General features: G+C 43.3%; 3 protein-coding genes and 1 long non-coding RNA gene across 6 annotated transcripts in view; 2 read left to right on the top strand and 2 right to left on the bottom strand.

Moving 5' to 3' along the window:
* The window catches only part of LOC122412157 (follistatin-A), a 44,256-nt gene extending 34,273 nt beyond the window's left edge, over nucleotides 1-9,983 (top strand). For both annotated transcript variants that reach the window (XM_043421503.1, XM_043421502.1), the window contains one exon: nucleotides 3,389-9,983. In XM_043421503.1, coding sequence (XP_043277438.1) covers nucleotides 3,389-3,492 — 104 coding nt within the window. In that variant the 3' untranslated portion in view covers nucleotides 3,493-9,983. The remainder of the gene's footprint in view (nucleotides 1-3,388) is intronic.
* An 804-nt stretch (nucleotides 9,984-10,787) lies between these two features.
* Nucleotides 10,788-12,774, bottom strand: LOC122412276 (uncharacterized). The gene is made up of 4 exons (XR_006261318.1): nucleotides 12,637-12,774; nucleotides 11,944-12,138; nucleotides 11,681-11,852; nucleotides 10,788-11,502 (listed from the first exon to the last, which is right to left on the bottom strand). It is a non-coding gene; the product is annotated as an uncharacterized lncRNA (long non-coding RNA).
* PIG-K (Phosphatidylinositol glycan anchor biosynthesis class K) lies at nucleotides 11,168-13,219 on the top strand. Its single transcript, XM_043421716.1, has 4 exons — nucleotides 11,168-11,309; nucleotides 11,677-12,282; nucleotides 12,665-12,775; nucleotides 12,862-13,219. Exons 1-4 carry the CDS (start codon nucleotides 11,247-11,249, stop codon nucleotides 13,096-13,098), a joined length of 1,017 nt encoding a protein of 338 aa, XP_043277651.1. The 5' UTR covers nucleotides 11,168-11,246; the 3' UTR covers nucleotides 13,099-13,219.
* Nucleotides 13,220-15,049: 1,830 nt separating this feature from the next.
* Nucleotides 15,050-19,365, bottom strand: LOC122412267 (acidic mammalian chitinase-like). 2 transcript variants are annotated; one of them, XM_043421708.1, is made up of 5 exons: nucleotides 18,139-19,365; nucleotides 17,920-17,983; nucleotides 16,989-17,659; nucleotides 15,618-15,910; nucleotides 15,050-15,508 (listed from the first exon to the last, which is right to left on the bottom strand). In XM_043421708.1, exons 2-5 carry the CDS (start codon nucleotides 17,981-17,983, stop codon nucleotides 15,358-15,360), a joined length of 1,179 nt encoding a protein of 392 aa, XP_043277643.1. In that variant the 5' UTR covers nucleotides 18,139-19,365; the 3' UTR covers nucleotides 15,050-15,357. The 2 variants fall into 2 exon arrangements, with proteins under 2 accessions (XP_043277643.1, XP_043277642.1); XM_043421707.1 differs by having other exon boundaries at nucleotides 18,632-19,365.
* Between the last annotated feature and the right edge of the window lie 48 nt (nucleotides 19,366-19,413).

The following is a 19,413-nucleotide window of genomic DNA, read 5'->3' as shown; positions in this document are numbered from 1 at the left end:
CTGTTGTCCGCAGTTCGTAAGACGTAATAAGATGTTGAAACGAGGAGAAGAAGAATTATACATGCGAATGCAGACGAATGTGGTAACCCGAATCCCCGGAGTCGGAGAATTCACGAAATTTGTAAAAGTCTTTCGGGATTGTGGAGAAGCTGGTCGCGCATGCTTTTCGTCGATTTTCGAGAGTCTTTGAGAACTCGTGAAGAAAAACTGGCAATTCTGAATGAGTCGAGCGAGCATATCCATCGCGCCGGGTGCGTTATCGAAGCGGAAATCGGAATCGCCCTCCCTCGGGGAAAGCAGCAGGCAAATATTTATTTGTACTCGCGGCTCTCGTATAGCGCGCGAGATGAGAAATTGTAACGGATAATTAATGGCTGAGCAGCCAGCACGTATATTTTCCTCGAGGGGTTTTCTGCGAAATTTGCCATTACGGTACCGAACGAGCGGGCGCGTTCGGCGAGCGATTGAATGAGAAACACACCTCGCTGCTCTTTGGCTTCGTATAACAGCGCTCGTATAATTTGGTCAGACGTTTGGCAAGCGCGTTCGTTGTTGCTGGTGCTGCTGGTGCAACACGCGTGCGACACACCGCAGACGCGATTATTCAGTCTCTCGTTGACGTAGCCACGGTAAAATGAGGTTGGACCCGTCAGCCTCAGCCCCCTCCCGCGCTCCGTCCCCTTTGCCCCTGGCTGGCTAGACCGGCCGAAATCCTCTCACCGTGTTTGGAGAAAAGATCCCAGACATTGTTGATTGATGGACGTGCACTTCGGACGCGTTATCGGTGCCCTCGAGTCCCCTAAAATCGTCAAAACTGAAGCATCGAGTGTGCCGATTTTCTGGATTGAAACTCGCCGAGATGTGCTCGAGGCGCCGCATACTTTTATTGCGCGAAGAAGAAATCGAGGAAGGCGCAAATCGCGAGTGCACGTTTTTCCAGGTTTTTTCCTTCAAATCGCCCCGCCACGTTCCGAACGATCGAAAATGAGAAAACTTAACAAGTTAAAAAATATAAAAGCGACTGAGAAACCGAAGGAGCAGCGCGCCGCGTCATCCCCAGGAATTTATATCCTGGATTTCCGGTAAAAAGTGCCAAAAGCTCCTGCGCTAATGAAACGAGGCGAAAGTATAAAGTCCAGCCAAGAGGCGAGGGCTTTTTGGAGAAGAATGAGAGCAGGAGGCGGAGAGCAGTCGAAAGTGGGTTGCCCGGAGAGCGCCGCGACATCTGGCGTCCGTGGGGACGAGAGCCTCGGAAACGCTCGGACAATATCCGGAGAACGGTTGCGGGTGCGCGCGCCCGACCCGTAGTTTGTTGTCGGTCGTTCAAGAGTTTTTGCACAGGTATGCCCACGCATTCTGGCGTCACCTCGCGATCGCTAGGAGGCCGCGCCGCTTCGACATGAATGCGCGCAGCACGCCCGCGCGCGCGCGGCGACCTGTCGCATAATCGTCCGGATGATTAACGCGCGTTTAAAGTTGGCTTGGCGGGGCGTATGTGCAGGCCCGGAGTATATAAATATGAGAATATGCGCGTAAGCAAAAGCCGAGGGGCTTCGCTAAATTAAAAGCGAGACGTGGAGAGATGCGTAAAGATAAGAGCGTCCGCGAGAGCTCGGGCCTCTCTGACCCACGAGCGCGAACTCGCTTTTCCGTCTCCCTCCCTCCTCCGCTCTCTCGTTCACTTCTCCTTCACGCAAATGTGCGGTAAAGTACTTGGGACATGCGCCCCCCGCCCGTGCCGGTCTCGCTCCGTCCGCTGCGCGCGCGTACTCGGGCCCATTTCGTCGAAGGAAATTCGAGATTTCATAGCGAGCCTTGGGTGCCCTCGTTATCCGTACGACCCTCTGTCTTTTCTCTTTTCCCTGCCCCTCGGTCCCCTTTCCTCTGGCCCGGTGGCTCGCTCACGACGCGATTACGTAGGTTGTAGCAAACGGAAAAAGATACGATCCGATTCGTCGTTTATGCTCGCTGGAGTGTACGCGCGCGCTCAGCATTTAGGAGTCGTTCCGCGTGCGCCGGTACGCGATCGACTCCGAAACAGGACGGCGCCGATTTATTTTATTCAACAATGCCCCCCCGATTTAATTGAACTCTTTGCGCTCGGAGATGACGCGCGGGAGGGCGGAAACGGACGAGGAAAATCATTCGCAGCGAGAGAAAAATACACGCGCGGACGGCGTCTCGAGGTGCCGAATTGCGCCGGCGAGTCGCTCCCGTCGAAAAAATCCGGCGGTACGCGAGGAAACTCATAACGCGCGGGGTGAAAGCGACGAGATTGTTTGTCTCCGCGTGCACCGGGGCTGCGCGATCGTATCGTTGTTCAAACGGAAAGTCCCCGTTTTCGTGCTGCTCGGCGACCAAGGGCTCTCGTGAACCGAGCTCGCAGAGATTATCGTGACGGATCATCTGTTTGCCGCGCGATTTTACAAAATATCACGTCCCCGAGTCATTGCGTTGAGAAGGCCCGTCCAACGGGTGCTCCAAAAGTCATCACGCTCGCTCACAGGAAACCTCGAGTTCGGTGGAGAATTTCTCAGCTCAAAATCCGGAGCTTTTTCCCTCTCTTCTCTTCTCGAGGGCTTCGCTCTTTTTCGAAATTCGACGAATCGAGGACTCGGAGACAAAGCAACGGCGGAGCCACTCGTCGGTTTGATACTTCAACGGCGAATATCCAGCTCTTCTCGCCGGCGAATCCATTTTCGAATTCGGCTCTACATTGTTCGCCGTGATTTGTGGGACGCCGATTAAGGCGGTATTCAACCGCGATACTCGAACCCGCGAATCCAAGAAAAGTCCTTCTTATCGGTCTCCGTCCGCTGCGTCCCGCCACGAGAAACGGCGGTGAAAGTTTTAACGACGTACTCGCCGGTGATAAGCGAGGAGCGAATACTCTCCGCGTCATAGAGATTGCTGCACTCTCTTTCCCTCGCGCGCTGCGCGCGGACGTCTGTCGACGGATTTAACCTTTCAACGCGAATTACTTGCAAGGAATTTAAAGTGCCCTAATAAATTTCCGGCCTATCAGAACGAGAGAGAGAGAGAGAGAGAATAAGAGCGTGTTATAAGTGAGGGGGAGGGGGGATAAATAAGACTTGAACCCAGATAAAAACGTGTTGCTGAACTACACGATGACACGAAATCATTTTACTCTTCTTTCGTTTATTCAGATTCGATGTAGCGAATACGCTGCGCTTTTCAATTCCGATTTACCAGTCGTGGCTCACTCGCAGTCTGGGAGTTTGAATTTTTGTTTCTTGAAAAGAAGATCGAAGAAAAATGTTTAATACCTTTCGAGCGATGAAACTAACGAACTATGATGCTTTATTTCCGTTTACGTGTCCTCCTACAATCTACAATTTATAAACTCGACCAATCTGATTTGTTTCAGAGGAAAATAATACCTCGACGAATTACGGTGTTGACTTGGCAGACCAATTTATGAAGGGCAGCGATCCAACGTCGAAGCTCCGGAAGCATCGTTCCTTCACGTAGCTCCAAAATTTAACAGTTTTATTGAGGAAAGCAACGAATTCCAAGAACCCGATGAGAAGAGCGAGAGAGGGAGGGGAGGAGAGGAGTTTATTTGAATGAGGAATTACGATCAGCGAGTCATGCACGATTCATTGTTTTTGGCTAAGCGAATCCTCGTGGTGGGACGTGGGTGAAAATATAATCATGAGGAGCCGCACACGCGTGGTCAATTCGGCGAATGAAGGTGATGAAAATTATGACGATGATGAGGATGATGACAGTGACCGTTGCGTAATGACGATGACAGCAACGATCATCGTCATTTTGACGATGATAATGCTTTTGATGATGTCGATGATGATCACTTTGACGAGGATCAAGATTGTGAGGATTTTCATGAGGATGATGATGATTTTTATGACCGTCATTTCGATTATGACAATGATTATAATGATAGTCAGAATAGCGATGATGACGATGACGATGACGAGGATCATTACGAAGTCGCGTTGATGACTATCATAATGATGTTGATAACGATTACGAGGATAAAGATCGTTACGATGATGATTACGATGATGATTATGATGATTACGAAGAAAATACAAATGGAGGAAATCACCGTCGAGATAAGATCGTCGCAGTATTATGAAGCAGTATTTAAAAATTAAAAATTTTGTGCAATGATTTCCTTTTTCTTTTGTGTTATTCCACAGCGATATGAGAAACGTATGGAGGGACGATCCGAGTCCCGAGCTTTAGGATATGAATATTCGAAAAACTTGCTTATCAGCACGCGCTCCCAAACGGATGTCGTCCGCTCTATTCGAGTATTTAATCATCGATATATCATTCTTCTTTTTCATCAGGACAGTTGTGAATAATCGTTGTAAAAAGGTTTATTATATATTAGGATTATAGTTGATTAAAAATGAATTATTATTCCATATCGTTTGATATTATCACACAAAAACGCGTGTCTCACGCGTACACAGTTACGTTTTTTTAAATTTTTTTTTTTTTGAAATTATTGTTTCGTTACAATAGTTTCGTCCTGAAAATATTTAACAAACGTTTTTCCGTGCGGCGTTCGCGCTTCTTACGATATTTTGTCTTACGAATCGCTCGCGGATCGTTAATCGAAGAAATTTTCGTTTAATTTTATCGAAGGCGGGCTTACGCGATAGAGAATTATGCTGTTTTTTTACGTTTCGTTGTGCTCGATGCGATGCAACCAGCAATCAGAAAATAAGGAATGTCACTATTATTCCCAATATTCACAATATTGTAGCTGTTATTACCCGTAAATATAATGGATGGGGTCTCAGTCGCTCGATCGAATTCATCGAAAAATATGAGTTTATTTATTAGAATTATGGCTGAAGCTATTAACTGATCGAAAAAATATTTATATAAAATTGAATCTTAAGATCACGATGTCCAAATCGACGAATTTTCAACTGAACTCAACTCCATCCAACGGAACTCCCACGCGACCAATGCACACCCCCATGTAACCACAATTTCGACTAATTTCAATAATTCAAGTTGGTTTGTTTTCAAAGAAAAATCACGTCGAACAAAATCACTGATTTTTTTTTCTCACTCTTTTTTCGTCGCGGACTTCTGCGCTCTTGGCAAACTGACGAAAAACGTATCTGAAATCACGAAGGTATTCAAACGATTCGGTACAACCGTGGAATCCAGTGAATCGCAGTGTAATTCATTCGATGGCGAGAGCTTTCGCTGCTCACGTCGCTCATATGACTCGCCTCGTTTTTTATTACGACGCCGCGGATTTCATGTTGGAAAATATTCTGCATTTTTTCACGATCCGAATACGTGCTATTGTTTTCTTCGTTCGGAAATTCATGACGTCCACAAAGAGACAAAACCTCGAGAATTTCTTGGACTTTCTTTTCCACTTTTTCTTCATTTAAAAAAACACAATCCAACGAAAACTTATTCCAACCGCGCATTTCGGAATTTCCGTGTACTCGAAAATCTCGCACTCTCACGATACCAACGGAGAAATATTTCTCCGGTAAAATATGTATTCGCTTAGACCCCGGGCGATGTCTGCTTACGAGAGACGTCAATGCGCAAATGTTTTTCTCTCTCTCTCTCATTCTCTTCACTCGGAATATCGGGGCTGTAGCGAATTCGTTTTTCGTCCCATAATCTTTCGCGGTTCGGAGGACACGCGAGCCCAGAAATGACTGCGTCAAATTTGCAGCGCCACCGTTTCTTTCCGTTTGTCCGCCCACACTCGATCGCGATCGTCGTTTCGAGTTAAATATGTGATCGGTAGAGTCTTCAAAAGATAACGAATGGGAGAGCGAGACCGAGAAAGAGAAATCCGCCTTTTCGTTCTCGCGCATTAAAGTGCGAGATTGACAATCCTCTTGAGACGTTTTTCAGCATCCATTCCTCTTCGTTCTCCGCTTTTCGCTATTCCTCCACTTCTGCCCCTCGTTCTGTCTCCCTTTTCCTCCGACTGATCTCTCTCGCTTCTCTTGGGCTTGCACTAACAGCATAAACTTTCCGAGCTAATGCAATAAATACCTGTATCACGACTGCACACTTTGAAGTGCGCGCGCCTCGAACGAAGCGGGGCAGTACGTCCGCGTCTTTCGCTCTTCCGTGCGCTCGTTCGTTACGTCTCCTCGTTATTCTTTTTCGCCGCAGCATGACTCTAACAATTTTGCGTTTCTCGAGTACCGTTTTAGTTGAGAGACAGAGAAATAACGAGACGAGAAAAGACAAATGAATGAGAGGACGAGAGCCTTCGAGATGAGAAAAAAGAAAAAATAAAATGTCGAATGGGGGGGAAAAAATATCAGATCGAAAAAACAAAATCAAAACGGACGAAGGAGAGAATGTTATTTAAGGAGTTTCGGTACGTGTTGATAAATTTTAAGAAATTTACCAAATTTGGTGATAACGTTCTTCAACGTAGAGTGCAAAAGCACCATTTTTTTCTAAGTCTTCTTCTGCATAGTTGCGTCGAGTAATTAAGCAATTGAAGTCTTGTACCCGGAATGTATAATTATATGTATCGAAACGCTATGCTTATGCACGTGTCTTTCGTGCTTAGTTACTCGATGACTGTGAAAAAGAAAAATTTTTAAATAATATGTATCGTTGAGTTTGGTATCGAAGAATGTGATCACGAAATTTTATAAAATTCTGAACTTTCGGAAATTTTTTGTCCTCAACGTGGCTTAGCACCTCGACATCGTATCGACTGTACCGAAACTCCTTATATTAAGGAGGCTCAAGCGTATCTCGTGGAAAAATGATTTTCCAACTCTGTACAATGACATCTTTAAAACAGAAATCTTGAGACAGGTTTAAACTTCTGGTTGAATATGTCGAAGTCTCGAAATTGAGGTATTTATTGTCGATTTTCGCAATTTTTTGGAAGCTTCCATTAGAGCCCATGTTTAACCTGTCGTTTTCGACGATGGAGATCTCGATTACGAGACGGTGAAACCTCTCCAAACTTGTCCCACATGACTGAGCACTGTTCAACCAGATTCACGCAAATTTTCAATTCGTTAACTTGGAATAATAAGGCAAATGAATAAAATAATAAATAGTTGAAAAATTTGGAGAGCTCGAGATATCCTTTCTGTCGAAATTTTCGACGAATCACTGCGATTCGACTTCTCAGTTTTGTTGATTGGCAAACTATTATTCCGGGGCTACGTTTCTCTAGGAATGAAAAACCGAATTTCTCGATAAAATAGCGATGAATTGGGCGATTGTGCAATTTCGTCAGCGACACGGTTGCAATGAACGATGGAACGAATCGAGGCTGGAGTAACAGAAAAAATGGAGTTTCCCAATTATTATAATAAACATTGTAGAAAAAATGGCGCAGAATTTTCGAGTCCCGGAGTTTTGTGTTGGAAAATTGAAGCTCGGAGGTGCTAGCCCCGGCCCCAGCGCCTGCCATCGTCGATCCATCGCGCCAAGAGCCTCGCAACGATCGAAAAGAATATAAATATTTACTAATCTACATATCTTACGAACCGATTTCTCGATCTTGAGTGTTCCGTGTCTATAGTGAATGCGAATGAATGCGTGTGTGCGAGCGAACGAGCGACGGTCCAAAGGAGTCAGTGATTGGTCGCCGCAGCACCGATGAAGTGGGGAAAAACGTTGAAAAGGATTTTTTATCAGGGACCAATCGCCGTCTCCTCGCACGAGCCTCGCCGAGCAAAGTCTTAGAAAACTTCGAGTCCACCGAAGATAAAAAATACTGAGCGTTGTTCCCCATTACTCATTTATTAAGGCCCTGAAAGCTCCCCACAATTAAAAAAAAAAACATTTAAAAACGTTGAGACGAACTTGCAGAAATTCCCAGAACAGAGGCGCCACAACTTTTCGCTGCGTCGGATCGTGACACCCGGACGAGAAAAGTCCTCAACTATTTTTCTCCCCGAAGCACCCTGAGAGCTCCAACCCCGTCGGAGACACCCGCCCTCGCTCTTCCATCGATACCTCCTGGACGGTTGCTCGGAAAGAAAAATTCTCGAGCACTTTTCCCCTCGTTATTTCGCCGTCTAATTATCCGCTCACTTTTGTCCCGGTTCGACGACCTTCTGACCACCGTCTCAGCCTTCCGGCGACTCAAACGAGCCGCTCGAAGTCGTCGAATCTTCCGTTGACAACTTGTTATTTAAACACTGATTAAAGAGAGAGAGAAAGAAAGAAGAGAATTAGGCGCGAGGAAGCGGCATGCGCACACTTAGACTAAACGCGTAACAAAGCATAGGCTGGTAGACACCTCTATAGTTCCTGTACGATACGGCATACATAGAAATTAACATAAATTATTCTAGTACTACTGAAAAAACTTGGGAGCTGGCTGTTGATTCCAAAAATCTCGTAAATCGTGCTCTATGTGTACTCAACAAGCACGCAACAACGTGCGTTATTTGCGTAAACTATGAATTAAGAATGGAGCAAGATGCGAGGGAAGCCTCGAGGAGGTTTGAAGACGGTTGCATTTGCTATAGGTGATCGTCTGATGAAAAGAGTGGCAGTAGAGTCGAGTCGCTTGAATCGGAGAGTTGGCAGCGCGGCGCCGGTGGCCGATGACTGTGCCGATCGGTTAGCGCCATTATTTATTGTACGGGGAGGAAAATTCGCCCGCGAAAATGGGCTCGCGTGTTCGGTCAATCGGCGCAGGCTCAAACTCCCGAATATTTCCATATATCTCGAGGAGATTCGTGCGCGGTGACGATTAATCGGGAGGAATCGAGTGATTGTCTCTGCGAAAATTCATGTAAATAAATCAGTTGCGTCCGGCGCCTGTGAAGAGCCGCCGAAAATGAAGGTTCGTTTCCTCCCTGGAAAACGAGATTGAACACCGGTCCGACCGCACCCACGAAATGACGCGCGCGTTTCTCCAGCTGATTGACCGAACGACTTTCACCCCTCGATAACACCAAGTTGGCGCAGAACTGCACGCGCACAGTCGCCGACGAGCGTTGAGAAAAAACAGTGGGAAAAAGTCCGCGTGTGAGGCCGGACCAGGTCAGGCCGGAATTTCCTTGTAAATAAGGGCCCCCTCGAGGAAGGCTTGATCGAACGACCCACGAGGGAGCATTAGGAATCATCAAGTCAACCGAGAAACGAGGAGCAAGCCTCGCCACGCGCTCCTCGCCGCGTGTGTACATCACAATTCTCTCCTCGGTTGAATGAATCAAGGCCTTTGTAAGTCAGATCCATTCACGTGTGTAACTTACATCCTCCTCCCTCCTCGTTACTACCGAGCACGATTCTCCGCTGTGCGGACGCTCGCGCTGAGCCTGGAGACCGAGCAAATTGCACGGTGATTGGCCACTCGGCGAAAACCCCGAAAGCATCGCGCCCCTCGGGCATTCCCGTCGGGATTCTCCATCGCGAATCCTCCCAAATGAGAATCTTTTGAGCAGAGGGCGGCCCGGAAGCCCGCTCGGCGAGCAGCCTCGGCGGAGCCCGGACCTGCTCGGTTCATTCTTTCGAAGGGACGCCCAAAAAACGCCTTTTCTGCACGGCTTCAAAGAGGAACGTTTGTAGATATTTTGGGAGCTCGCACGTTTGGACACTGCCGGGAATTCCGATCGCAATAAATACTCCAACCAAGTGGGACCGAACGGAATTTTGGCGGTTTACGAGAAGCGAACGTCTCTCGACGCTCCTCCGGAGCGAGCGATCGGGCTTCCCGACCAAATCTATTTATTGTCATTGCTCGTTAGACGGAAACTAATCTACTTACTCGCAGGAAAATGTACATGCGCGATTAGCCAGGAGGAAAGACGACGCCACACATTTTTCTTTCCCTCATCGTAGACCCCCTCGATCCTCTATTTTTAAGCATTATGTATAACGCTTTCTTCGAGCTCGTATAATTATTAAATTAACCTGAACACTATATCCGATGTAACTAATTTAAAGACTGTGGAACTTCATAGGTGTATAAATGTTTAAATAAATTATTATAACGTGAAGCAAAGAAATGAGTGGTGATGGTGTGTCTTCTCAATGTTTTCAGCCATCAAACTTTCATCCTTCAGTCACTCGTAGCACGAATATCAAATAATTTATTTTATAACGTTATTTTCGTTCGCGATGATTCATTTTTTTGTTCACCTTCTGCAGATAAAATATTTTGGGATTTCTTCAGTTTTTTTATATTTTTTATTAAATTAAGAAAAAAGGGAATTTTTGAAATTTCTGTTGTTTTTTTTTTTTTTTTTTTTTATAGAAAATTGTGAAAAATTATAGCGCATTTGTTGGTATTGAAAAGTGAGGAAAAAGCGAAGCTTGAAAAATGTTTAAAAAGTAAAATCTAGCAGAAATTTTGGAAAGTTCCTGGCTGTGACATTGCCGGAAAGCTCGAGTTTTAAAACGTAGTTAATCGAGGAACGACGATTTAAGTTTGAATTCAGCCTTTTTGAGCTGGGTCTGGAAGTACGACGAACGAAACACAGAGAGCGCCTCACATCAGCTGATCCGATGGGCTTCGAAAACATAAAACATCCCGTAATCTCGATCGTCAGCTAAATAGATTTCTACTGTTGTGTTACAGACTCGCGTAATGAACATTTACATCTCTATACTAGAACCATTTCTTAAGTCAAATTCAATTCTATCAAAAATGTCTGTGCCAAAATTCATTGTGGGAGTTGTGCAATCAAAATTAAATTTTCTTTTCAAAGCGAGTTTCTATACATTTGGGGAAGTTCTTAAGGGGTAGTATCTGGTCATGGTAATTTTTATACTGGCAAAACTATTTCGTGGAAATAAACTTACTTGTCACAAAACTTTTGACAGAATTTTATTTTGGAATAATAAAGTGATCACCAAATACAAAAAATTCGACTCCATTTTTCGGATCGATATGCTGTGCAGATTTACCGCTTGTAGGCAATATTTCAATATGAATTTTCCGATCAATTAGCTCTGCTGGAGCACCCAAGTACGATACCATACTCCACTAAACTACTGATAAACAACCTCGGCGTAAGAATAAAAGGCTATCAAATCTAAGCTTTTTTAAGCATTGTTAGTAGAGACGCGTCAGTAGCGTCAGTGACAGTTTGTCAGTGCAGAGTGCTTAGTATTAAAACACAGATGATCAGCGTTATTTTAGGTTAAGTGGGCTGGTGTGTAAATAAAATTTAAAAAAAAACAGCTAGCAATTGAACAGCCTCTAACGAATAAAAAACGCTTGAGTTATGAATTAAATTCATTTTGGAAAGAAAAAGAATTTTGTCAAAATGTATCTCAACACTTTGCTGCTGCTTTTATGCTCATTGTTCGGCCTATTCAACGCTTGGGAGGTGAGTTTACTAACACGAAATAATTAATCAATTCTCCGATTATCGTTATTCGGTGACTTAATTTCGATATTGTAAAACTTTTTGTAACGCAACGATGTTGAATTTTCTTGCAAAATACCTCACCTTAACATTGAAGTTTTTATTGGGAGACTATAAAGGAGAATTTTGTTTTTCCTCCAAGCAGGTTTTAAACCTGAAAATTTGGAGAAATTGCTTGTCACAATTTTTCTAATAAATATTTTATGATCAAATGAATGTTAATTTTATTTCTTCAAATACTGAATCAAATTTTTCAACAATCATAATACTCGAGCTATAGTTAGAAAAATTACATTTGTAAAACGGTTTCATTCTATTTCCTGTTCAGATACCTGAAAATTTTGGTAAAACTGGACACTCAAACAATTGGGCCGTGCTTGTGGATACTTCAAGATTTTGGTTCAATTATCGACATGTCGCAAATGTGCTGTCAATTTATCGGAGTGTCAAGAGGCTTGGAATACCAGATTCCCAAATAATTCTCATGATAGCCGATGACATGGCCTGCAATCCAAGGAACCCAAGGCCAGCCACAGTCTTCAACAATATCAAACAACACATTAACGTATACGGCGATGATGTTGAAGTCGATTACCGTGGTTACGAAGTGACCGTTGAAAATTTTGTGCGTCTCCTCACCGGTCGACTACCACCTGAAACCCCTCGTTCCAAAAAGCTACTCACAGACGAAGGTTCCAATATTTTGATTTATCTCACTGGCCATGGTGGCAATGGTTTCCTCAAATTCCAAGACTCTGAAGAAATTACCAGCCAAGACCTCAGCGACGCCCTTGAACAAATGTGGCAAAAGAGACGTTATCATGAAATTCTTTTTGTCGTTGACACTTGCCAGGCCAGCTCTATGTACGAGAAACTTTATTCCCCCAACATTTTAGCCGTCGCTTCTAGTCTGGTCGGCGAAGATTCTCTTTCGGTATGTAAACGTTTCTTTTAGTTTCAGTTCGATCCAAACGTGTTTAAATTTTGCTCCAACTGAAACTAAAAATTCTTCGAATTTCATTCGATCACATTTCAGTTTGTACAACACGTCAATTTGATCTTTTTCATTTTTTTCCCAACAACACGATATAAACGTTTGACTCATACGAATTGAATTGAAGATAAAACACAATTTAAAATAAATTAATATTTCACTAATCTAGGATTTCAGAAGAAATTATTTTTCTTAAAATATTCGATAGCTGAGCAATAATGGCAAAGAATGTCCAAGAAGATCCGTGGCAAGAATAAAATTCCCTGTAATAGAACGTAAACTGTGTCAACTTACTGACAAGTAATTTTTGTTGTGTGTTCAGCACCACGTGGACCCGGCAATCGGAGTGTACATCATAGATCGTTACACGTATTTCGCTCTGGACTTTTTGGAGCAAGTTGAGCCATCGAGCTCGAAAAAGCTCAGTGAATTCGTGAGTACAAAATAATGGCGATTTACTCAGACAGATAGAAATGAAGCACGGATTTTAAATTGGAAAAAAACATTTGGAAATTTCAGTTGAAGGTTTGTCCGAAGCACTATTGCTTGTCGACAGTTGGAGTCCGTCAGGATTTATTCAGAAGAGATCCGAGAACGGTGCCAGTGACTGATTTCTTCGGTTCGTTGCGGCCGGTCGAACTGACAAAGAGCGTTATAAATTTGGTGCCAGTGAATTCAAACAGATCGGAGAAGCCGGAGCTCGAAAAAAGGTTTACGTACGTCGCGCAGTTCCCAGACTTATCGAGTTACGTGTGAATCTGAGATTTTTTCCAGTTGTAAATATTCATGTATTTTTTACGAATCGGAGATAAAGAATCGAGGAAAAAAAGGTGGAGAAAAAACCAACTTTTATCTCACTGGCGGTAACAACGTGTAATTTTGTAATGCACGCTTATTTTGCCTTACGAGGAAGTTTCTCTCTTATCATTAGGTCAAACCGAGGGAACGTGAATTACGAAGGAGAAGCGAAACGAGGTCTAGGTCGTCGAAAGATTTGCTTACAAGTTCCGAGCACGGAAGTTCAGAGGACAAGCGTAAAAACGCTCTTCTATAATTCGTGACGCATCTTAGTTGCGACGTCAAATTCCGCGTTATAATTTATCCATTTACATCATGGTTTCTCCCATTTTTATTTACTAGACTTAATCTCCGAATATTAGTCATTCGCCTCGACGCAGAATCCAGTATTGATAAAAATCTTTCAGCACTCGATTCCCGGCATTGACCCTAGCGGTGAAACGACGTTTTTTTTCACTGTTGATCTTACGATCTTCCGAATTCTTACGATTTGATCAAAAAAACTGCGAACCACAAATTACCACAAACTTTGATTCTTCTTTTTCATTTTAATCAAATTTTCTTTAGTTTTAGTGTTTCCGACGGTCATAAAAATGCTATTAGAAATTCGCATTTCTCTCACTACTTTCTTATCTCTTCAGCCTCGATCATCGTTTAATTTTGTGATTGCTCGTGTCTAGACTGCGACGCTCGTATTAATGTAGCAATAAGCCGGGACATAATGCGTAAACAGTAAACATTTCCACGTATCAACGATCTCTCTGCGCAATGATCTCTGTTGACCATTCGCCAAAACACAGTGGGGGAAGGTAAACCACTGAATAAACACGGACAACCGACGAGGGTATAAAATGCACACCGACAACATTAAAAGTCAACAGTTTTATTCGAATTGCCGATTCGAGAGAACGCTCCTCAGTTCAATTATTTTTTTTTTTTTTTGCTAATTCAAACGATTTTCTCAGCCATAGTCGAGGTACGTGAAACATTCATTTTTCATATTCGGACTGCGGGGGTGCCAGTCACCAAGTTTTTTTACGAATGCAAAGTTTTACAAGATTTTCTCACTTCACTAAAATCTCGCTCACCAGTTTCAACTTTTTTTGTTTTTTTCGAAAACTGCCTTTCGAGGCATTTCAATCATTTTTTTTCGTTTACCAGATTTTTATTTGAAGAAACTGGAACCGTTAATCATTTAAAAAATTTGTTAAATTAGATTCGATTAGCAATAATTGTTGAAAAATCGATCGTCTTGAGTAGTTGATTAGAGTACAAAAGATGGCGATTCAAGCAACTTCATAAATAAATAACAAAATTTTATCAGCAAACAAAAAGAATTTCAGCTAATTAACAATTGTCAAAATCTTTCAATTGTAAAGAGATTCGAGTCAAACTTTATTTGAAAAATAAAAAAATTCCTAAGTGCATGAGAAAAAATCGGATTGTTGGTGTTTTAAAAAATATTTTGCAATTCGATTGTCAAGAGAATTGGAAAAACGAGTAAATTCAAAACCCCAAAATCAGCAATGAGAAAACTGAGTTTATAATTCTTCTTTTTTCAATTACAGATGTTCGCGTCATTGAGAATTTGCATTCTCCTCGTTCTGGTGTCAATGGCCCTGGCGAGAAGTCCGCAGCGATACGGCAGAAATTCCATACAGAATGAAATTTTGGATCCAAACGAAATAACTCCGCCGCAAGATCCAGCGATAAACACCTTTCCGAAAGAGCCTTCGGTGCCGCTGGTCCCGACTTGCGTCACTTCCGGTTACTTCAGAGACCCTTACAACTGTGCTAAATTTTATCACTGCTTGTACGACGAGGCAATACCCGCGACTTACTACTGCCGACAAGGATTGATATTCAACGAAGTAACCGAGACTTGTGACGACCCTAGTAACGTCAGCTGCTGAGCAACCGTTCGGAGGGTTGAACCAATGGAATTGATCGTTCCTCGTGAGAGGAGTTTCGAAAAATCCTAACTTTAAGCATTTTTCGAAGAAACTACGGGTCTATGCTGTATTATTTTATTTATATTTTCTATTTAATCGACAGAAAATATCTATTCTTTTTTACAATATTTTTCTTTCTAGTTATCGAGTGAAAATTATTTGAAATATGAACACGATGCTCGTGGCAAACTGGCCACCGAATTTTCCTGGTCTCCCGATCTGTTTTCATAATCCTACAAGTATTTTGACTTCTTAACTCGAATTATCATCGGCCCCGAAGATTCTTGTTGATGCAAGTGAGCAGAGGATATTTGCCACCGCCGCACACCCCACTGAAATCGTCGCTGTCGAGCGACCAGACCATCGCACCGCCCAAATCCATTTGCTTGATGTATTCGACTTTGTCCTTGATCGATCTGTGCACAAAATTCAATTTTTCGTTATTCGTCGTTCGGATATTCGTTGGAAAAACGCTCCGGCAAAAGAACTCATTGCTCCAGTCGTTCGGCGGAGTTCAATCCCCACCTGACATCGTCGTACGCGACCCACTGGTGACCTCGATAAGCGTAAACCGATCGCCTCTCTTCGTCGAACTTAACGGTCCACGCTCTTTTCTGCTGCTTTTGACAAATTTCCATGTAACTGAGAACTCCCGATTCCCTCGTGAACGGGCCGAGCAGCCCCGGGCCTACGGTGATGTCTCCGACGCTCGTGTGCGTGCGACTCAACAGGGTCCACGATCTACCGTAAAAGGGAATCCCCACGACTATTTTCTCTCGTGGAGCACCTTGCGATAGCCAGTATTTGACGGAAGCGTCCTGCAACAAAAATGGGAATGTCGGGCACTCGGCCAACTGCGGAAACTTCTTTTTCACATATTTCCAAAACGTTTTTTCGTTTTATCCGCTTTTTGAAAATCGTCGATGATTCTCCATGACTTTGATTTACAACGACTTTTTTGCTGTCGAAAAACGTTCTTTTGGAGTAACATTTGAGTCGCTAGTAAAAATCGTTCGATCTTTTCGATCTTTCGAATGGAATCGTTAAAATCATTGCCCCGAATATGCGACCGGAAGTAATCGCGGACGGGATAAAGCAAAGTTTGAAGAAAAAACTTTTTTTGTCTTCTGAAGAGTCCAAAATCGATTTACATATTGCTATGGATTAAGCTTTTTCTAAATTGTGAACTTTAAGTCTTTTCATTTTCTCTATCACTTACGAAAACCTCGGAACGAAAAACCGCGGTATTTAGCTTCCAAACCGATTGATATGAAATCTAATCTGATTGGCTCGATTCGGGTCAGAGAGGCTTAACAATTCGGTCGACTATCGATCAGCGTGATTCATCCACAAACTGCTATTGAAAAACGTTGTTTTTTTTCGAGGTGGCAGCAAGAAAAATATCCTTTAATCATCATGGATTGTAAACGATCATTTTTAAAGACTTTCCAAAGGATTATCAAGTCCCAATCGCTGTCGACGGCGTTCGGGCATGGAGAGAAGTAAACGGTGATGTTCAGCGTGAAATTCACTGTAAAATTTACCAAGACATTTGACTGCAGGGACAAGCTAACGAAAAGTATTCATTTCTGTAAGGCACTGTAAAATGTCAAAGATTTAGCAAAACTTTTAGTTTTATAACAGTAAATATTGCAGATAGGACGTCAAAATTGACTGAATACTCCGGTAAAAGTTTCTCCTTGGAACAATAAATATTTAATTTACAGGAAAATTCAATTTCTCTCCCACAATAATATCGTGAATTGCAGCTCGTCGCGGCACTACCGTGACTCACGGTAATTTTTCAAATTAAATTCCCTCCGTGGGGCTGAATCTTTTCATTGAATCCGCGAAATGAAAAACGAGTGAAACGAATGGTTGGTCGAAGACACTCACAACGGTCCATGCCTGGTCGCGCTCGTCGTCGTTTGCTCCGTGAAAAAGAGGAGAATTAATGCCAGTGAAGTTTTCCCAAGGGCCATGAAAGTCGTAAGAGAGAAGATTGAAGAAATCGACGTATTTAGAAATTTCTGGGATGTTGTAGGACTGCGAGGCCGAGGATCGGGGAGCGCCGACCGCTGCGGAGAGGATGAGGCCTCGTTGGCCCAGAGCTTCTTTCAGGGCTTTGACGAGGGCGGAAAAATTGTCCACGTCTTCTTCCTCGCCGCCGCGTTGTCCGGGGTATTCCCAGTCGACGTCGAACCCGTCGAAGCCGTACTTTTGCACGAACTTGACGACGTTCTCGACGAACTCCTGGCGAGTTTCCGGGTCCGAGACCATGTCCGAGTAGTTGATCGAGCCCTCGTTCCAGCCGCCGATCGCCACGAGGAACTTAACGTCCTTGTGGCTATTTCGCAAATTTATGAAGCGCCGGAAGCCGTCGAGGCCACCGCCGTCCGGAAGATCCTGCCAGGGATCGATCAGCTTCACGTCATTGTTTTCTGCGTCGAGCCCGACGAACGTGTAGACCACGTGGGTACAGAGACTCGGATCGATGTCCTCCACAACGAACTTCCCTACGCCGGGTCGGTACGTCGCCCAAGAGCCGAAGTAGCAAACTATTTTTTCTGCAAATATAAAATTCGACAAGAATTTTATCGCCATTTCGATCTTCGAAGGGAGACCAAAAGCTTCCAATTTTTTTCATTCTTCGAGCAATTTTATAATTCTCCTTCAACGAAACACCATCGACACGTCCTTTTCGAGTGAGGACGACCAAAAAACCTGCTGCTGGCGCGTTACGCTTTCGTGTTAACTCGAAACCGCTCCGGCTCCATCGCATTTTATTAAAGTATCGAGAAATCTGTTATCTCATGTTGTTACGTACTTTCTTCCGAGGCAACGGAAGTCACAGCCACGACAGCAGCGGCCAAGAGAACGAGTGATCGCATCTGGAAGAAAAAAATCGTCGGTCACTATCAATAGAGGAAAGTACTAAGAATACAGTATCTCGGGGACAGTATATGCTTATTGGATTGCAGCATTAATTTAAGAGCAGTAATAAAAAATGTTCTATCCACCATAATAAAAAGACCAATACCCATACCTTTTATTCAAAAGACTCAAGACTCTTTTTCTCTATAAGCATAGTCAAAAGTGTTTTCAGTCACTTCAAATGTTTATATTGTTAAGTAGGCTCGAGCAACTCTGAAAAAAACTATACGCGTGACAAAATGTCACACGTATTCGGCGTGAACTCGTGTATTTATCGCAGAATTAACTATGCTGACAGTCAAAATTCGTGGTTTACAGTACACTTCCACTTATTAGTAAATGCTAGTCTGACGTGACGAACAACACTAGAAAACAAAACGAAATATAGTTCTCACGTGCATCACTTTTTGCTATCGACGTAAAGCTGTTTAAAATTGAAGGGACGAAAAGTAGGAAAATCCAAAAAATGCTATGCTGTTTGTGATCGGTGTTTAAATACTTTGAAAATTTTTGAAAAGTAGTACATTACAAATGTTTCCAGTGGAAAGTGATTTCCAATGGAAACGTTCGAACGAAAAGTGATTTTTACGAGTGGAAATACCGACCTCAGAGTTTTTGGGAGTGCAGATCTTTCGAAAGAAGCTCGAAGATCGAGAAGACTGAGAATTCTGCTCGGTAATCCAAACTCACAACTGCTGAGCGCAGACACATCGACGCAATCTTTTATACCCGATAATCGATTCCGAAGATCTTCGAATTCGATGATCGAATAAAAAACATTGAGCGCGATATGTTTCCCTCGGCCAACGACTCGATCGTGTTTTTTTCGTTTCTTTCACTAGAAAATCATTCTTCGCTCGCTTATTTTTAGTTTCGAGATTAAAATTGTAGCCGTTAAACGTTGAAAGGCTGATTTCAATCTTTTCATTGATGTTTCTCACCTGATCAGGCGATAACGTATCAATTCGATCGTCTAACTTTAATGCCGCGCTCCAAGATAGTGCTGGCTCCGAAATTCTCGCCAGTTTTTTTCGCTCTCCCAACACGCGATTCCGCCAAGTTTTTATTGCGAAATTTAATTAGGAGCCTAATCTCGATGTGACTAATTTTAATTCATTATTTCGGTGTCACGACTCCCCGCCTCAGGGAGAAACTCCACCGATCGATACTCTCGATCAGAAAAAAATTGAAGTTAAACAAGAAAAAGAAACGGTTTTAGGAAAAAACGTTTCTTTTTTTACGTTTTCCCGTTTTGTAGAGTTTCTGTCGTCTTCGATCGCATTCTTATCGTACAAGGTTCTCTTCCTAATCGAAAAACGAAGAAAACCGTGTACGAATGAACTCGATTGTCGGGTTCGAGGAACGTTCGGTCCCGTAGAGCAGGCCG

The sequence above is a fragment of the Venturia canescens genome, chromosome 6, assembly GCF_019457755.1.
Source record: "Venturia canescens isolate UGA chromosome 6, ASM1945775v1, whole genome shotgun sequence".
Lineage (NCBI taxonomy): Eukaryota > Metazoa > Arthropoda > Insecta > Hymenoptera > Ichneumonidae > Venturia > Venturia canescens.
The sequence above is the reverse complement of the archived record's forward strand: the minus strand, read 5'-3'. Positions and strand labels throughout refer to the sequence as shown.